The 13,788-nt window shown below is 38.5% G+C and overlaps 2 protein-coding genes across 2 annotated transcripts; both read right to left on the reverse strand.

Moving 5' to 3' along the window:
- Positions 1–4,347: 4,347 nt before the first annotated feature.
- On the reverse strand, positions 4,348–5,199 carry LOC118563850 (heat shock protein 30-like). Its single transcript, XM_036139775.1, has one exon. It carries the CDS (start codon positions 5,114–5,116, stop codon positions 4,502–4,504), a length of 615 nt encoding a protein of 204 aa, XP_035995668.1. The 5' UTR covers positions 5,117–5,199; the 3' UTR covers positions 4,348–4,501.
- Positions 5,200–7,333: 2,134 nt separating this feature from the next.
- Positions 7,334–8,150, reverse strand: LOC118563851 (heat shock protein 30-like). The gene has a single exon (XM_036139776.1). It carries the CDS (start codon positions 8,065–8,067, stop codon positions 7,453–7,455), a length of 615 nt encoding a protein of 204 aa, XP_035995669.1. The 5' UTR covers positions 8,068–8,150; the 3' UTR covers positions 7,334–7,452.
- Between the last annotated feature and the right edge of the window lie 5,638 nt (positions 8,151–13,788).

Raw genomic sequence — 13,788 nt, forward strand, 5'->3', positions numbered from 1 at the left:
AGTGTAGCCTTTAAAACTATCCTAGATTCAATTGGTTTTGCTCAAAATGTGCAAAATGCGCACTCTTAGCTCCATACTTTAGACCTTGTGCTGACATATGGCATTGATTGTGAAGAATTAACAGTATTTTCTCACAACCCTGTCCTATCTGATCATTTTTTAATAACATTTGAGTTTAATCTAACTGAGTTCTCCACCCCTAAAAGAGGGTTTCATGAGATTTTAGCTTCCAGAAGGCTGTAGATCCTACCTAATCTAGAGGGACAGTCTATTGTTGTATAACAAGACCCTTCGCAGAGTTAGAGCAGCCTACTTTTCATCATTAATTGAGGAGAATAAAAATAATCCTAGATTTCTGTTCAGTACAGTTGCCAAACTTACTCAGAGTCACAGCTCCGTTGATCCATTCATTCCCTTAGCTCTTAGCAGTAATGACTTTATGGGATTCTTCATAAATAAAACTGATTCCAATAAAAACAAAATAATTGGCATCCTCCCAAACATGATTACCTCGTCCTCAGTAAGTGAGGCAGCATTGGAGGAATCTTTAGAACCTGCGCGGTGCCTGAACTGTTTAGAAGCAGTAGAGCTTTCTGAGCTATCTAAAATTTTAGCTTCATCTAAACCTTCTACCTCAGGGATGGGCAACTGGCGGCCCGGGGGCTGCACACGGCCCTCGTCATAACTCAGTGCGGCCCGCGAATAATAAATAATAATTTAATAATAAAAAAATAAAAATAAAAACTTGTAATTATATGTTTGACCGATAGAGGGTTTGCCGTACCCAAACAATAGCGGGCACGGGCCGCTTTGCAACAGCGACGAAGAAAGTCAAGAGCCATGGCCACTAGCAGTGGCATAAAGGGAAAACTTGACCGAGAAAGTCACATTTTTCAGACAAAATGGGAAGAAGTAAGGACATGGGGAATTCTTTTTTTTTTGCGTTCCCTCACAAAGGTTTTTGCGTTCCCTAGAGGTACGGGTGATTTATTTGTTGTGGTCTCTTCTCATTCACACACACAACAATAAACCGTGAGAGCCGACGTGAGTTGTGAAACTGCAAAGCTTTGTCTTAAGCGGAAGATCAAACATGCAGACACAGCGTTCACAGACCAGTGTGATGCGTTCGTGAGCATCAGAAAGCTATGGTGCATTCAGGAGGGTGGGACATTAGATTTTTCAGAATAGAAAGCTAACAGATGTGCATAATCAAAAAATAACAGAAATACAATTATAGAGCGTTCAGTATTGTAAGAAAGCCCACGCTGTTTCTGGATAGACACATTATTGTTTGAGTTAAGTTCTGTTCCGTTTTATACCTCTTTCCTTGTAAATTTGAAATGTCCCATGCTCCTGAATGCATTGATATGGAGGAGTTTAAATTCCTTTTTTGCTATTTTTTTTAAAGCAAACGGTTTGTCTTTTGCTTAAGGACATATTGAAATGCATTTATATGCAGAAAATAGTTATATGTTGGTGCAGTAAACATACAGATATAAATTCATCTAAAATTTGTTCTTGTTGAGAATAATTTGTAGCGTCTTTCATATCCAATTATTTGAAGTGCGTGGTCATGTGGCCCTCCAATGGTCGTGCTGAAAAAAATTTGGCCTTCTTTATCATGGAAGTTGCCCATCCCTGTTCTACCTGTATGTTAGACCCAATCCCAACCAAGTTGTTTAAGGATATATTCCCTTTGATCAGTGGCTCTATTTTAGACATGATTAATCTATCCTTGGTAAATGGATATGTACAACAGGCTTTTAAATTAGCTGTTATTAAACCTTTACTTAAGAAACCTTCTCTTGATCAAGAAGTAAATCACAGACCTATATCTAATCTTCTTTTCTTATCTAAAATTCTTGAGAAAGTAGTGGCTAATGAACTTCGTGAACATTCACAATGTAATGACCTACTTGAAGAGTTTCAGTCCCTGGAGTACCACAGGGTTCAGTCCTTGGACCAATTCTCTTTACGATATATATATATATATATATATATATATATATATATATATATATATATATATATATATATATATATATATATATATATATATCTGCTTCCGATTGGCAAAATTATCAGACAGCATGGGATTAATTTCCACTGTTATGCTGATGATACTCAGCTATATTTATCCATAAATCCTGATGAATCCAATCAGTTACTTCGACTGCAGTCATGTCTTGGTGACATCAAAAGCTGGATGACTTTTGACCAAGACATGTCATTTAAATCCCATATTAAACAGGTTTCCAGAGTTTCCTTTTTTCACCTCCGGAATATCGCCACAATTAGAAACATTCTGTCCAGGGGTGATGATGAAAAACTAGTCCATGCATTTGTTACTTCAAGGCTGGACTATTGTAATTCTTTACTATCAGGAAGTCCACAAAATGCAGTTCAAAGTCTTCAGCTGATCCAAAATGCTGCAGCAAGAGTTCTGATGAAAATCAACAAGAGGGATCATATTTCTCCAATTTTAGCTTCCCTTCATTGGCTTCCTGTTAAATCAAGAATAGAATTTAAAATTCTTCTTCTAACGTATAAAGCCCTTAATAATCAAGCTCCATCATATATCAGAGCTCTGATTACCCCGTATGTTCCTAACAGAGCACTTCGCTCTCAGACTGCAGGTCTGCTGGGGGTTCCTAGAGTCTTTAAAAGTAGAATGGGAGGCAGATCCTTTAGCTATGAGGCTCCTCTCCTGTGGAACCAACTCCCAGTTTTGATCCGTGAGGCAGACACCCCGTCTACTTTTAAGACTAATCTTAAAACTTTCCTTTTTGACAAAGCTTGCTCAGTATGAGGGATTGCTGCAAAGCCATGGACTTTCCCTGTGGCTCTACACTTCTCCAGGAATGAATACTTTGATGCAATCAACTGGGTTCCCTTATATAGGACATTTTTGATTAATCTGTATAATCTGACCCAATCTGTATAATATGATTGAATTTGACTTTGTAAAGTGCCTTGAGATGACATGTTTCATGAATTGGTGCTATATAAATAAGATTGAATTGAATTGAATTGAATCTAAAGAAGGTTGGTGGCTGGATGTGGACTGAACTGATTGGTTAATGGCAAAGGTGTGACAGCCTACATAAGAAACAGTCTCAATTAGTCCAAAAGTAAAACGAAACAAAACCCAAACTATGATAGACCCCCCCCCCCCAAGGGCAGATTCCAGAGACGGTCTTCGAAAAAGGTATCAAAAATCCAAATAAAAAAAAACCCAACAAAAAGAAACAAAACCCAAACTATGACAGTGTAGTATTTTTTTGTTTATCATTGTCCTGCTGAAAGATAAACCGTTTAGTCTGTCTGAGGTCAAGGGCATTCTGGAGCATGTTTACATCCAGGATCTCTGTAAAAATTGCTGAATTTATCTTTCCCTCTTTTTTTGAATAGTTTTTCAATTCTTGCCACTTGAAAAGTATCCCTACAGCATAACACTGTTTGGTTTCTTCAGAATATGGCGCTTTGAATCCATGCCAAAATGTTTGTTCTGTTCCATCAGACTAGGGACATTTAATTTCTCATAATCTGAAAGTGTTATGGGTGATTTCTGGCTCAAACTCAAGGCAGACTGTCATGTCCCTCTTACTAAGGAGTTGCTTCCATCAGGTCAGTCTACCCTACAGGCCTGATTGGTGGATTGCTGCAGAGATCGATATCCTTTTAGAAGGTTCTCCTCTCTCCACAGAGCAACACTAGAGCTCTGACAGAGTGGCCGTCAGATTCTTGGTCACATCCCTGACTAAGGCCCTTCTTTCCCAGTCACTCGGTTAAGAAGGCCAGCCAGCTCTAGGAGGAGTCCTGGGGGTTCCCTGCTTCTTCCACTTAGAGATGATAGAGGCCATTATGCCCACCTGGTGCTTCTAAGCAGGAATCTGTGGTTAATTTTCCCCCAGAGTTTGATCTGTAGACAATCCTGTCTCTGAGGTCTGCAGATGATTCCTTTGACTTCATGATTGGTTTGCATTGTGAAATGCTCTGGGTGTGACTTTCCAAATTCAGGTTAATTAATTGAATTTACCACAGATTTACTCCAATGAAGCTGTTGCAACATCCAAAGGAGGATCAGTGAAAACATGATGCACACAAACTTAAATTTGAGCATGTTTGCCATTAATGCAAATACTTGAGTACTCGTGGTTTCAAGGTATCATTTATAATATATTTGCAAATATGTGAAATTTACTTTTTTAACTATGCAATTATTGGGGTTCCATGTGTCGAGTTTTTTGTGGAACAAAGTATTTAACCAATTTTCTAATGGTGAAACACTTAATAGCTTTAAGGTGTGTTTAACAAGATGTCAAAATAAAAGCACATGTAGAAAACTGTCTTTCAATTATCCATTTATTGTACAAATATTTCCATATACAAATACATTAAAGTACAAAGTTGCCATTGATCCTTACAACCACTGTTAGAAAGATCAAAATCCTCCATTGGCACATCAACATGTATGTGAGTCCATGTCTGCAGGTCTGTCCTATGATCTGTGGTCTGTCTCTGCTCGGCTGTCTTCTGCTTGTGAACACACACTCTGATGTGTTTCCTCCTCTGAGCTCCTCCTGATAGTCAGCTCTCTGTCGGCCGCCTCAACAGCAGCAACTTTGGCTGCCTGGATGTGGAGCTTTCCATCTGGAGAAAGGCTGCAGCTGACGTCTTCATGCTTCACCCCTTCAGGCAGATCAAACTCCTGTCTGAACTGCTGCAGTCTGTAAGAGTAGGAGCCTTTGCCGTCCTCTTGTTTCTTCTCTGTCTTGCCGCTGACTCTCAGCTTCCTGCCCACCTGCCTGACTGACAGCTCTTCTGGAGCAAAGCCTTGAGTGTCCAGGGTTAGGCCAAAGTGCTCTCCCTCTTTGTCCAGCTGGTAGGAGACTGGCTGCAGAGCCACGCTGCTCCTGAAAGGCTCCGTGTCCTCCAGGATCTGCCGTTGAACTTTGTCCATCAGCTGAAGACTGCTGCGCAGGTCTTGCAGGTTTCTTTGCAGGAGATCCTGCTGGTAGAACAGAGGCCTGACCTCTGGCCACAGACTGCGTACAGGCCAGGAGAAGTCCATGAATGGACTGAGGGCAGACGGGAATCCATGAGAGCACAGCATGTTCCTCCTGTTTAGTCTGGAGTCTTCTTGTCTTCAGATGAATCTCTGTTCAGGCGTCTCTTCACTCCTCTGCTGCTTGTAGAGCTTTCTGTCAGTCAGTGGGACCGTCCCAGCTTTATATTCTAACAGGCGGAGCTCCAGAGGCTTCAGGAAGGTTCTGGTAATTACCACAGAACTCCACTGGGTGGAGCTGTTTCACACAATTTATCTGCTCTTCCACGTGTTGCTCATTGCCAACATCGTTTATACATCATTTATTTCAAGTTTTCTAATGTCGTTTTTTGGTGGAGAGCTAAAAATAATTTGTTTTATAAAACACACAATGTTTCAGCCTGTTAAACCAATATTGCTTAAGGTTTTTGAGAACATTATGGCAAAAACATATATCTAAAAAAGCTTTCTGAATGAAATCATACTTATTATAATGTAGTAGATTTCATAGAATGTTTTTAGTAAATGTATCTTGTCATGATTCTGTGTCGGGGTATATTGTTTGAGATGTTTTGTCTTATAAAAGTTAATTGGAAGGTACCTGGAGAGTATATGACGTGCTGAAAATCCAATAAAAATGTATCTTGTGTAGTATAAACTTTTTAAATGAAAGTTTAAACCAAACGGTTAATCCTCTTTTTCTTCCAGTGCAAGACAACCTTTATAAGAAAGTATCTAAGGATTTATTTCTCTTGGTTTTTATTGAAAATGGGGCATATTTATAATAGGTGCTTGTACATTGCCTGCTGAAAAACACTAAATAATATCCTGTGTTTAGCATTCAAACCATACCAGAAACTAATTAAGATATTATACTGTTAATAAGGCTCAAAGGTTTGATTAGCGAAAATGTTTATTAATTTTTTTATAATAATGAACAATTATTGCTGATATAATGCTAATGTGTTTCAGGCATGTTTCACAGACATTTGACCAATACTTCCATATTTACAGTCGGTTCTCTTATAGTTTTATGCTAGAGCTGTCTTAAAGACTTTTTCCCCATGAAATCTATCCATTGTTTATTGATATTCTTTGTTATAGCAAGAAATAAAACATTATGTGTAGTAATTTTCTGTTTGTCATTGTCCTGCAGAAAGATGAACCGTTGTGTCTGTCTGAGGTCAAGAGCGTTCTGGAGCATGTTTTCATCCAGGATCTCTGTGAAAATTGAGGAATTTATATTTCCCTCTTTTCTGAATAGTTTTTTAATTCTTGCCACTTGAAAAGTATCTCTACAGCATAACACTGCCACTACAATGCTTCACTGTAGGGATGGTATTTTCCATGTGATGAACAATGTTGGGTTTCTTCAGAATATGACGCTTTGAATCCATGCTAAAATGTTTACTCTATTCCATCAGACTAGGGACATTTAATTTCTTATAGTCTGAAAGTGTTATGGGTGATTTCTGGCTCAAACTCAAGGCAGACTGTCATGTCCCTGTTACTAAGGAGTTGCTTCCATCAGGTCAGTCTACCCTACAGGCCTGATTGGTGGATTGCTGCAGAGATCGATATCCTTTTAGAAGGTTCTCCTCTCTCCACAGAGCAACACTGGAGCTCTGACAGAGTGGCCGTCAGATTCTTGGTCACATCCCTGACTAAGTCCCTTCTTTCCCAGTCACTCGGTTAAGAAGGCCAGCCAGCTCTAGGAGGAGTCCTGGGGGTTCCCTGCTTCTTCCACTTAGAGATGATAGAGGCTATTATGCCCACCTGGTGCTTCTAAGCAGGAATCTGTGGTTAATTTCCCTCCAGAGTTTGATCTGTAGACAATCCTGTCTCTGAGGTCTGCAGATGATTCCTTGGACTTCATGATTGGTTTGCATTCTGAAATGCTCTGGGTGTGACTTTCTAGATCCGGGTTAATTAATTGAGTTTACCACAGATTTACTCCAATGAAGCTGTTGCAACATCCAAAGGAGGATCAGTGAAAACATGATGCACACAAACTTAAATTCTAGCATGTTAGCCATTAATGCAAATACTTGAGTACTCGTGGTTTCTAGGTATCATTTATAATCTATTTGCAAATATGTGACATTTACTTTTTTAACTATGCAATTATTGGGGTTCCATGTGTCGAGTTTTTGGTGGAACAAAGTATTTAACCAATTTTCTGATGGTGAAACACTTAATACCTTTAAGGTGTGTTTAGCAAGATGTCAGAATAAAAGCACATGTAGAAAACTGTCTTTCAATTATCCATTTATTTTACAAATATTTCCATATATAGATACATTAAAGTACAAAGTTGCCATTGATCCTTACAACCACTGTTAGAAAGATCAAAATCCTCCATTGGCACATCAACATGTATGTGAGTCCATGTCTGCAGGTCTGTCCTATGATCTGTGGTCTGTCTCTGCTCGGCTGTCTTCTGCTTGTGAACACACACTCTGATGTGTTTCCTCCTCTGAGCTCCTCCTGATAGTCAGCTCTCTGTCGGCCGCCTCAACAGCAGCAACTTTGGCTGCCTGGATGTGGAGCTTTCCATCTGGAGAAAGGCTGCAGCTGACGTCTTCATGCTTCACCCCTTCAGGCAGATCAAACTCCTGTCTGAACTGCTGCAGTCTGTAAGAGTAGGAGCCTTTGCCGTCCTCTTGTTTCTTCTCTGTCTTGCCGCTGACTCTCAGCTTCCTGCCCACCTGCCTGACTGACAGCTCTTCTGGAGCAAAGCCTTGAGTGTCCAGGGTTAGGCCAAAGTGCTCTCCCTCTTTGTCCAGCTGGTAGGAGACTGGCTGCAGAGCCACGCTGCTCCTGAAAGGCTCCGTGTCCTCCAGGATCTGCCGTTGAACTTTGTCCATCAGCTGAAGACTGCTGCGCAGGTCTTGCAGGTTTCTTTGCAGGAGATCCTGCTGGTAGAACAGAGGCCTGACCTCTGGCCACAGACTGCGTACAGGCCAGGAGAAGTCCATGAATGGACTGAGGGCAGACGGGAATCCATGAGAGCACAGCATGTTCCTCCTGTTTAGTCTGGAGTCTTCTTGTCTTCAGATGAATCTCTGTTCAGGCGTCTCTTCACTCCTCTGCTGCTTGTAGAGCTTTCTGTCAGTCAGTGGGACCGTCCCAGCTTTATATTCTAACAGGCGGAGCTCCAGAGGCTTCAGGAAGGTTCTGGTAATTACCACAGAACTCCACTGGGTGGAGCTCTTTCACACAATTTATCTGCTCTTCCACATGTTGCTCTTTGCCAACGTCATTTATTTCATCAAGTTTTCTAATGTCGTTTTTTGGTGAATAACTAAAAAATACTTTATGTTGTATAAAACACAATGTTTGACACTGTTAAACAAATATTAGTTTAAAGTTTATTACGAACAAGTTTATGAATGAAAATATACTTTTTATTAATGCACTATATTTAACAGAATGTTTCTACTAATTGTATCTCAGCTAATTTAAACTTTACCTTTGACGGTTTGATCTGAAGGGTTAAACTTCTTTTTCCTCCTTAAAAAGACAAGTTATATAAGACAATGTCTGAGGACTTATTTCACTGTGTTTTAAAGGAAATAGGGCATATTCATAATAAGTGCTATAGATTGCCTGCTAACAATAATGAATCTATGCTTTTCTTTAGCCTTCAAACAGAAACTAATTTATAAAATATATTGTTCAAAATGCGCATAAGTTTGAGCAGTTGTTTTTATGCTATTTGTTATATGAGCAGGTTAAGTGATTCAGGTCAAATGATTACAAGTCAGACCTCAGCAGCCATATAGTTAGTATTTAATACTTTTTTTTTATTACATTTAAAACCTAATACCAAACATATTTCAGTGTTTTTTTTTTTTTTTTTACCTCATCATAATGAAGTAATATTAGTGATATAATTTGTACCTGTACCTAAATGGTAAATTTGCTGAAGCTGATTAAACAAAACACAATATTAACAATTTACAAGTTTTGATTTTTATCAACAGGAACTTTGTTTCAGTTCAAAATAAGACAGATTTAATATTCTGCTTTGCTCACTAGTCCACCATTTATATTTCTCTGAGCAATCTTTTTGGTCCAAGCTGAAGGATGCAGAAGCTAAAAGTGGATCAGTTAAAATTCTCTGTTGTTCATTACACCGAGATTACCAGTCAGGTAGATTACCTTCAGCATCTAACAGGGTGATCCAGGTCTCGGTTCAACCCAGCCCCTGGTGGATGTTCTGGACAGAAACCAGCCCGGTCCTCCCGGGACCAGAAACCCCAGCAAACCTTCAGGGGTCCAGGGGAGATTGGTTGACCACACAGAGGCTTCACATGAGCAGTTATTATTTTTTTATTATTAAATCCCGATTTAAAATAAAAAAATAAATAAAATAGAAAAAGTTTCACAGATGTAAATGGACCAAAAATCCTATTGACCCACAGACTTTTATCTATTTATTTTTCCCTAAAATTTATTAGTTGTAAAATTTTATCGGATGTTTTTTTTTTTTCTTTCAACATTTAAGTTTCATCCCAACAATTATTAGGAAAAATTGTTCAATAATTCAAAAAATGAATCAACTAATTATTGTTTTTGGTGAATTTGAAACTTTTCCAGCCAAGTTAATATCCTGTTAACGAACCAGATATCCGGTATGCGGCATTACTTTGCAGCTTTTCCTTACTTGCAGCGGTTTTTGCTACTTGCAGCATTTTGCCTTTGCGTGTAGTTTGTGTGTCAGCAAAATTTGTGTTTGCACTTTGTCTTTCTAATTTCTTCCATTTTGTGTTGTAGCCTCAGTGTTGTGTTTGCAGCGCATTTCTGTGCCTGCTTTATACTTCTCGGCCACAGTAAAGTTCATTGCTGGCATCTCTCCGCCTTGATATTGTGGAAAACACAAACACCTGTGTACTCCAGAACAGGAAATTGCTAAAACCTTGGACACTGAGAATCCAACAACTGTCCTCAGAAATGTGGACAACAGCTGCTCAGATTGATCTTGTTCGTCCTTCACGGCAAACATCAAAACAGCTTTTGCCTTAAAAAAGGCAAGCCAAAAACAATTCAGATAAAAAAAGTAGATTAACTACTATTAACTTCATAAAACGTACATATTTACTTCCTATGATGTAAAAGTCTGAGTGTGAATGTAAAAGGGAACTTTTGAGCCTGTCTGTGTTCTCCTTCACCCTCCAGGGGGCACTGCTGCTACATAATTGAAACAACTAAATAGTAACTATCAAAAAATATCCTTATACAACCTCGCTCCTTCATGCACACTAAGGCCGAAAGGACCGCTCGTTGGAGGTTTGTATGGGGATGATTTCCTGCTGCTCGACTGTCAAAACTACGAGCAAAGGCCATTTAGCCATCAGCTCAACCCTCGAGGGACTAAAACTTTTGTGAAATGTGGCTATGAGCCTGTTTTGAGGACACAGAGCTTCTAGTTCAAGGTTCAGGGAAAAACAGACAAAAATCACACAGAAGAAAGAAGAGTTGAAATTAGTCACCGATGAATTTGTTGCACTCCTGTAAAGAAATGGTGAAAAACCCAAGCAACATTGCGTGAATAAAGAAAACAATTCGTTGGAATATGTGAAGTAACTTCTAGGAACTTACAAGTTTATTAGCAATGATTCACCTGGTATTTTCACTGAACTTTCTGGAAACTTCTTTATACGTTTACAAGGTACAGTCTAACTACGGTCACCATTTATGCATCAGAAAAGTATCCAGGAAGTATCAGTTTCAGATAAGATCAAAATACAGCTGGTTACTTTGCTCGCAGAACCTCATTGGCACTAATTAGCAGCTTACAAGGGTCGTAACAGAAACTTAGAAGATACCTCCAGGACTTTACAGGTTACTTTTCAAGAACCTTTGCACCAATTTCAAAAAATCTATTTTCAGGAACTTACATGGCACCTTTTGAAGGTAATTTCCAAGGATTTGCAGGGTACCGGCAAAGCAATGTCTTTAAGGTACCCTTAAAGTCTCAGGTTAAAGTCGACTACTCAAGCTCAGCGGTTTTCCCCTGTCTTCTTTATGAGTGATGGCAGAATGACACAGGAGATGGATAAATGGATCACAGGCCTCATCTGCAGTAATGAGGACATTTCTCCAGGTCATGGTAAACCTGACCAGTTCATCACCGTTTCAACCCTCCCCAATGGTCACTGGTTATCTATTCCAGAAATTAGACATCTGTAGGGATCTTTTTTATGGCTATTTATGTCGTCTTTTCTTTGTTTTAACCCAGATTATATCTGAGTTAAACAAACAATCTCTTTTTGTCTCTTAAAAATCTCTTTCACTCATAGATCCTGTCTACATTTTGCCCAAGTAAACATTTGAAGTTATCTTTTGTTGGCCAGTTTGATCAAGTTCAACCCCTTTGACCACATTTCAACATCAACAGGTGGACGTACTTTCACATTTCACCTTTCAACCACAGTTTCATGTTGTTTAGATGGAAAGGCAATATTTTTTTTCTGTGTTCATTCAACAAAGCTTTGCTCGGTTGGCTGGATTGTGGCGGCCAGAAAAAAATCTAACAGTAAAACAAGCTTTCTTTAAAGGATTGGTGGGAAAGCTGAAAAGCTCCATCATTTTTGGATCTTCCCAAAAGTCTTGGGAATAATTACAATTTATTTTTATTTTTATTTTATTTTTTTACAAATGTGAGATGGGTCTCTGAGTCGGGTTTGGTCAGCCGTGGTTTTGGACTTAGAAGTTTCTCCTGAAGGCCATTTTTACCCAGTTTCTGTTTCTAATGATGAACTCTGAACTTAAATTAGGCAAACAAGGCCTGTAAAGCTTTAGGTTTTGTTCTTGGTTGCACCATTAATGGTGTAATTTATGTATTTAAATTTTACAAAAAACTTGTCCTAAATTGAGTAATGTCTGTTAGAGAATCCGTGGAGGGAGCTAAAATTTCGGGCGATGCCAACCAGCGCCTTCAACCTCAAAGACTAAAAGCTCATCACCAAAGAAAAAGGTTCATAATACAGATAGAAACATGTAAAAGCTCAACAGCATAATAACAGGTTGTTTATCTTAACACCAAGACAGATTTTCCATCTGATTATTGAGAAGGGTATAAATAATTTAATACATTTTATTTAAAACTTGCCATTTAAAATAAAATCTAAACAAAACCATTTTAAATAAATTATATTCTTGCATTTACACAACTTTTGGGAGTTGCCTCGTTCTGGGTAGAGTATAAGTTATGTAAATCTGAACCAGACACTATGAGCTGAAGTTAGGTACATCACAGATTTAAAGACAAACAAACGTAACAGACAATAGGGAAAACTGAACGGCTTGAAAAACATGACCCAAACAGAACACAATGATGTCTATGGAGAAACTTCATTAACATCTTCTGCACTCAGAGCCTCCAATTACAGAACAAAAATGTATTTAAGAGCTTTAAAGTGTTTTTTGTATAGATAATACAATCCCACTTTTGTTTTTTGCAGCGTTGCAGGTTGAAGAACATTACAGAGCAAATTATGACCACAACATAACAAGTCATCTGCATATTAAAACCGATTTCATGCTTTTTCGCTCATGATTTTATTGTAAAGCTAGATTTCAGAAGTATTTTGCTATTCAAATCAAATTCAAAAATCCCCTCAAATAACTGTAGTTTTTTACTTCTTTTTAAACATAAATATAAAAACATCATGAAACAAAACTTGAATCCCTTCAAAACTCTCCTATATTAGCCATGGTTTAGATTTTAGACTCTAGTGTTTTTAGTTCAGGTTCCTCAACAAAACTTGACAGTTTCTGAAACTCGTCCTCAGCTGGACGTGTTAACAATCTGTTCACTTTACTTCTTTTTTCCAACAGTCTTCTCTGGATGTTTCACCTCCATCTTTAACCACAATATTGTGAAACTTTGAGCCAAAACATAAAGACTGAAGGTGACGATATGGATTGTTTTTTTCTTCTCTAAACTTTCACACACAGAGCCACATCTCACCAAGGACTCGGTGCTTTAATAAGTTTTGACCTAAATATTTGGAAGACAAAGAGCAGATGTGTTTGTTTGCATTAGCAGAGGAAGTGTTCAGATCCCAGACTGCAGGGAAAGCTTCAACACTTTGACGTAAAAATGATTAAAATTAAAAGAATTTCTCCCTTTCACATCCTAATTATGTCCATTAGTTCAGAGAGGATACTTGAAGACATACCCAAACATGTAAAAGGTTAAAACTTAACAGTGCGGTAAGAACTACTCGCTATGTTTTTCATGTTTATTGTTTATTTTCTGATGTGAAATCTTCAGAAGAACGCTCAGTTACACAGATGTGCGGGGTAAAGTCCATGTGAACCTCTCAGATTTGGAGACTTGTTTCTTTTTTTTGTGACGGCCATCCTGTGGTTGATTTCAGAAATCGTTCCTTCAGCAGCTGGTGAGCTTCAGTCACTTTGTTGATGCAGCTGGGCTCATCTGGTGTAGTCGTTGCTCGCTGCTGCTCAGGCACCTGAGACAAACATTTAAAGACAGATCAGAAATAAGCAGGTTTTTGGGCCTTTTTAGAGATGTTTTTTTGATAATTATGTGATTGCATGCTAGGTTTGCTTTTTATGGAGAAATAACACAAAAAGAGAGATTTGCGACGTAGAAAATTTTGGAACAATAGAATGAAAACTGGTCAAACTTCTAATTCTAAAATAACAAACCAAAAAAAAAACTATTTTTCGCCAGGTTAACAATTAACTTTGAAGTGTGCTTAACTCCT

This window comes from Fundulus heteroclitus, chromosome 8, assembly GCF_011125445.2.
Source record: "Fundulus heteroclitus isolate FHET01 chromosome 8, MU-UCD_Fhet_4.1, whole genome shotgun sequence".
NCBI classification, from domain to species: Eukaryota; Metazoa; Chordata; class Actinopteri; order Cyprinodontiformes; family Fundulidae; genus Fundulus; species Fundulus heteroclitus.